The following is a 6,236-nucleotide window of genomic DNA, read 5'->3' as shown; positions in this document are numbered from 1 at the left end:
CTGTGTCTTATATGTCTTCCGCTTCATTTCACCCACCCCCGCGCACCACCACCACCGCCTATCTCTTCCACGCCCTGCCTTCTTCCTTCCTTCGTTCGTCTTGTATTTCTCTCCTCTCTATCTTCCTTCCTCCATCCCCTAGACTTGTACTCTTCTTTCTCTCTCCAGCCTCACCCCTAACCCCCCCCCTCTGCCTACATCCCAGCTCTGGGTTCCATCAACATCCCGGAGAACGAGTCACGCTTACAACGACGATTCGTAAGGGAACGTATATACAACGTGAGGCTACACACTCACCTGTGAGAGTCCAAGGTAAATTGAGACGGTCTCGGATATGTACAGGAACCGTCCATCAGCGGCGACCGCCATCGCGAACCCGTCCAGCGACTGAAACGGAAAATATGGGAGCAATCGTTCTTCGACCTCTTTCTATCTTTTTCTTTCGTTTCTTTCCACACTTCTTTTTAGCTTTTTTCTTTCTTCGTTGTTCCCGGGACCGAACAACGTAGCATCCCGGTTACCTCGTGATCACTTCCAGATCCCCTCCCCTCCCGCTGTCAGTTTCCGGAATGCTGCGTTTGAATCTTTGTCGCAATTTTATCTTTTCGTTGCGACTTCCATTGCAATTTTGTAAGTATGTTCTTTCTTTTTTTTTTTTTTTTCTTCGAAATTTTAATAGTTTTTATTTAGTTTACAAAGATTTTGATTAATGAAATAATTCGAACGAAAATGAATTGAAGAGGAAGAAATTTGGAAGAAATTCCTCTTGAATTTTATTCTTACATTTTTTTCCCTACTTTTCTAAATTTAAGGATAAATCAATTAATAACTTTTTTTTTATTTTTTATAGATACGTGATTCGAAAACAAAGAGAAGAAAAACGCAAAATGCATCGTTTACCTGAAGAATATGGGTACCCTGATGTACATCGAAGTGGTCCATAGCAGCGGATGCCGATGACCTAACTCGATTCGCACCTGGAATCAGAAAACGTGGCGCGTTATTAAAGGCGATGATATATGTCCATCATCTATTTGAATGGGCTCGGTTCAACGCGATATTTAACATTCTGTTTTTTCATCGTAGTTAAGTTTAGACGCTTCCGTAAAGAATATGACAGGTCCATAGTTATCGCTTAGGTATACGTGTGTTAAAAAGATAGATTTGTATTCGTCAGATGGCGTCAAAGTTGCATATTGCCGTGCATATCGCGAACGATGAATAGTAATGAACAAACGGAACTCGATAAATCAACATTCCGTGGTGGTTTCTCTCGATCACCCATTTCTGACACAAATTTCATTAAAAGAAGGAAATCACGTCAATCTAATAAACAATTAACTCATCGTTGAAGATTCCTCTACGAGGAATTTTATATTAATCTTATTTTGTAAGTGAAACGAATACGAAAGCATTTACTTTCTCATAAAATCTTTATAACGATTTTACAAAATTGCCTGAAACCTTTTGACAGAGTTGCCAATTAATTCTTTTTTTAATTTTCAGGTTTCCAAAAATTTTTTAGAAATTTACACAGAGAAAAATCTTTCCAACATCCTTAATTAATGGATTTTTAAAAGATTCTGAAATTTGTATACAATTAAAATGCTCAAACAGCAAACTAAAATTTTATTCCAAACGTCTTCTTATAGTCAATAATTACCACTTTAATTATCCCCCTCCAAACAATTCCTACTCGAAGGGTGAGCAAAGAGTTAATAAAGACGTTTGTCCATCCTCCATCGATTGACATTCACCCGATCGTGGCCTACCTCCAGTTTATTCTGACCATTGTGACTCATTCCCCAACTCTTCAACCCCCTAAAGATAGCCTGCTAACCATGCCACCGGTGTGACCCCTTCGCGTCTTCTTCTTCTTCTCTCCCCCTCGTTTAACAAACAAGACGTTCCCGCTCCTCGCCCGTAATAATAAACCAACCCACACCCTCTCTTCGGGGACGTCGTAATGAAAGACTTAGAAGACTCGATCAAACTCGGCGCGAACCGCTTAATCTGCTAAGCCCTACGGACCAGGAACGAAGTCGAAGTGGCCGGCTAACTGGACGGATTGATCAGCCTCTGGCTTTCGCCATTCGGTCAACAAGTTCGTTCCGATATCTCGGACCCGGATCCCCGAATAATCCGGCCGGACTTTCGCCTATGTACGACGAAAGCGGTTTCTTCCACGACGAATGTTCGTTTCGTTTCGTTTCGTGACGACGATCCGTGAATACCGATTAAACTTTTACCGATCGAGAATTACCGATCGAGTTCGCACGAAAACGTGGAATTTTTGGTTTTCGAGAAAGGAAATTGAGAATTGAGAATGAGAAGTGGATGGATCGTTGTTGCGTATTGAGAATTGGTAAATTTTATTAAGATAAAGAATTTAACGTAGTTTTGGATTGGATTTTAGATTGGAAGTGAATCGAAGAAAGAATTAAATTCTTGATCTTTTTATGAGGAGTTGTTTGATAAGAAGGGAGGAATGGATCGTGCAATCGGAATTAGTTGTTTTATCGAGATGAATGTTTTCAGTTCACACGATTTAGACTAATAGAAATGAACGAAAGAAGAAAAGAATATCTCTGAAGAATTCTACAATGATACGAATTTTCCATATTTATTAGTTTTTTTTTTTTGTATGAAATTCGGTGAAATAGAATCAAATTTTCGAATGAAAGTATCTGGCCATCACAATATTTTGATAAGTATCCAAGGGAAAATTTTCCTCGATTGCCCAGCACAATGGCTCGCAGATATTTCCTTGGGGATGATGGAAAAATATCCGCGTGCCGGTGCGAAGATCAATTTAGCGAAGATCAACTTTGGTAATGCGTTATTTTTTCGCGACGACGAGTGTTGAAGGAACAACGCGCGGATCGAAATTTGTTATTGCACGAAAAGAATAATTCATCGAAGAGAATGAAAAAAAAAGGAACTCGCAAAATAATTGTATCAATCTTTTGAATGGAGATTTTTATTCAGAGAGTGAAAAGAAAGTGAATTGAAATAGTTTTCCACGGGTTGGAATTGCATCTCTGCTATCTAAAACGCACTCTGTTTGGAATGCATTCCGCCAATTTAGATCGCTTTGCCAACTTCGGGCTGCTATTACTGGAAACGATGGACCCGTTTCAAGTTTCTAAGTGAAATTACCATCCACAGGTTTGTTATTGTTTAAAATTGGCAAAACTGTAGAATATCATTTTACAAAAGAACATTCCACAAACTATAAATTTAACTTAACTTGATAACAAAAGACATTGAAAATTCTTAAGAAAGAAATAACGGATGAAATCAAAATTACTCTCTACCATCGAAAGGAAAGAAGGAAGAGGAGTATGTACGAAGATAGTATGGAAGAAAGGATCAAAATTATACAATTTTTCAAATATAAAGAAATAAAAAAAGCCAAACTTACTCAATACCCTGAAAAGAAACAGAAGAAGAAGAAGAAGGAGGAGGAGGAGGAAGAGAGGAACGGAAGGGGAAGAAAGAATGGATGGAAGAATGGAGGAAAGAAAATAAATCAATCGACGTGTCTGGAAATCTTTAACGCATTTTACTTCGTTAAGTCGAGAGGTCTCTGGTTCGCAGTTGTGTGCCAGTGACATGCGGGACGAGGGTGAACCGGCCGCGGTGGATTTAGTTTGACGAGGAGCTGCGGCAGCGATGTGCGGACGGTGCCTAACTCAATTTCGTTAGTTTAGTTACATTGGCGGTTGGTAACGCGAGGCCCACGCAGGGGTTGCCGTGATTAGATTTCCATGTAGGTAGTGGTGCACCCACCTAAGCCTTTATGTGTGCCCGCTTTATATGTACAACCAGCCATCTCCTCTCTCTCTCTCTCTCTCTTTCCTTACGCGCCACGACAAATATTAACTCAAGCAAGCCACCCCCCTCGTGCGATTCACCGAAAGTAGCGAGAATGAATAAGTGAATTTTATCGACCACCTTATTTTCCGTGTTCCGCCTCGTTGCAACGCGGATTTTCTTTCGAGCAGGAGGAATCTTTGAGAGGATAGAGGGTTGGTTGCGCGTAACGAGGAAACGAAGGGTTGATAGGAAAAGGGGATCATCGTGGATTATTATGATTGTGGGTTTTTTTCGGGGGGAAAATTGTGGAATTGCGGTAGATGATTCTCTGAGAGGTTGAATCGATCCTTCTACTCTTTCGTAGAAATGATCTCGTAGAATTGTACGTGTATTTTTGAGAAACGATTATTTCACGAATTTATTTTCGATTCGTAATGTTTCGCTATGTAGCATCGTGAAATTTCGTTGACCGATGAGGGAACGAATCTGAATGGTTGGATTCATTTCAATGTTTCGGGGCGAAAAGGCGGTCCACTTTCATTTCCGTTAAATGAACCACGAAAATGAAGAAAACCAATGGCGATGCTATCGTTCGATTATAGCCGACAATTCTCTATTACTATGTATCTGGGAATCTTGCGCCGGCTGCGTGGTCACTCTCCAGTTATAAAGAAGGGTATCGCGGCCCCCGATCTATTGCTGGCCCGCTTGCGCGAATTCTTAAGAAGAATTCTTTTTGTCCGGTTAATTCGATACCGGTGTACCGTGAATTTCCATCGAGATTCAACGTCCACCCCCGCTCCTTTCACCCTCTTTATCACGGCCGACGATACGAGCATACGATACCATTGCAATTAATTTTCGACGATTCTCAGATTCCTCTCCTTCCTTTCCCCGATTAGGTTAATTGCGATTCTGGAGAATGGATATTTTTCCGGATATTTTTGCGCGTTGTATTTTAGTCAGATTGCGCGATAATCTCCGTTGGAAAAAGAATCGACAAGAATTTCTATTTCTCCGGTTGATTCTAAATTACGAAAAGGAAAAAAAATAGTGAAAGAATATTTTGCAAGAATCATCGATTTTTCACTCGAAAGAAAGACACACACGGTTCGTTCGCTACACGCTCGTCGATCTTCCAACAACGAATCGACTCCCCCTATTCCCGGGGTTAAATACTGATCCATCAGCAGATATCACCAGCAGATACATTTTGTAATAAGCGGGGGGGTCCAATCATCTGTGTTGTTTCCACAGCTCTTCTAGAAGAGGGTTGGAAAGAATATCTTATTTTCTTTTCTTTTTTTTCTCAGGGACAACGATTGCATTTCTTCCTGTTCGCCGAGCATAATATTCAATTAAATTCCAGTCTGCGACACGAGTTTAACAAAGAAGAATCGTGTTTCTAAATCCTTTTTCTTACCACTGGATTAAATCCATTTTTCTCGAATATATGTATATATTAGTTGTAGAAAAATCGTGACTTTTGAGCGAAATATCGGTGGAGAATTAAGGAAAATCAAGCGTTAATGACGATCTCCTTACCTTTGCCAGATTTATTTGGCGGTGGCCCATCCCGATTCCATGGCGGGTCTCCGTGGCCCGAGAACTCCCGAAGTTTGAGGTACGAGATGGTTAGCCTTATTATAGAGGCTTTGTCCAACTGGGAGGTAATAGCCGCCGGTAATGGCAACATTTTCGCTAACTCGTAGAACTCGAAGTTCTCTTTCCCCCTTCGAGACCTGGCAGCGTCTCTGCTCTTCTCCTTGCGCAGCTCGAGGATACTGTAACAGGCAGAGAAGAGGAACGAGAGAAGGTTAGACGAGCAGGAATCTCGTGGCGCGGATAAATCTACTTTTTCTTTTTACTTATTTATTCATTCATTTTATTCCCCCCTCCCTTTTGAAATCGCAGTTTTTTCAATCGTGTCAAAATGTTCCCCTTTTCGTACGACGTAGAACGGAAGGGGAGACTTCGATTCGATCGCATCTCGACGCATCTCGAGATGATTGGTCGTTAGCACGGGATGGTGAGAAATTTTGTTCCTTTTTTCTTTTTCTTTTCTGATTAATCCTATTACTTTCATTCCATAACTGATTTTGAAAATTAAATTTAAAGGGAGTTAAAATAATCCTTCGAGTTTCGTTCGAGAGATTTTATAAAATTTGGCAAATAATATAGATCTTTTCTGATTAATTACTTTCATTACTTTCATTCCATAACTGATTTTGAAAATTAAATTTAAAGGGAGTTAAAATAATCCTTCGAGTTTCGTTCGAGAGATTTTATAAAATTTGGCAAATAATATAGATCTTTTCTGATTAATTACTTTCATTACTTTCATTCCATAACTGATTTTGAAAATTAAATTTAAAGGAGTTAAAATAATCCTTCGAGTATCGTTCGAGAGATTTTAC

General features: G+C 40.0%; 1 protein-coding gene and 1 long non-coding RNA gene across 2 annotated transcripts in view; one reads left to right on the top strand and one right to left on the bottom strand.

Annotated features, from left to right (window-relative positions):
• The window catches only part of LOC102681320, a 3,831-nt gene extending 2,482 nt beyond the window's left edge, over positions 1-1,349 (top strand). The window contains exon 2 of the long non-coding RNA XR_004149859.1: positions 851-1,349. This is a non-coding gene — a long non-coding RNA (uncharacterized LOC102681320). The remainder of the gene's footprint in view (positions 1-850) is intronic.
• LOC102681803 (protein trachealess) overlaps positions 1-6,236 on the bottom strand; it is a 119,559-nt gene that overhangs the window by 6,683 nt on the left and 106,640 nt on the right. Inside the window, 3 exon segments of the mRNA XM_006611957.1 lie at positions 298-387; positions 901-977; positions 5,365-5,603. Coding sequence (XP_006612020.1) covers positions 298-387; positions 901-977; positions 5,365-5,603 — 406 coding nt within the window.

Source organism: Apis dorsata, unplaced genomic scaffold (genome assembly GCF_000469605.1).
Source record: "Apis dorsata unplaced genomic scaffold, Apis dorsata 1.3 scaffold_97, whole genome shotgun sequence".
Taxonomy (NCBI): Eukaryota; Metazoa; Arthropoda; class Insecta; order Hymenoptera; family Apidae; genus Apis; species Apis dorsata.
The sequence above is the reverse complement of the archived record's forward strand: the minus strand, read 5'-3'. Positions and strand labels throughout refer to the sequence as shown.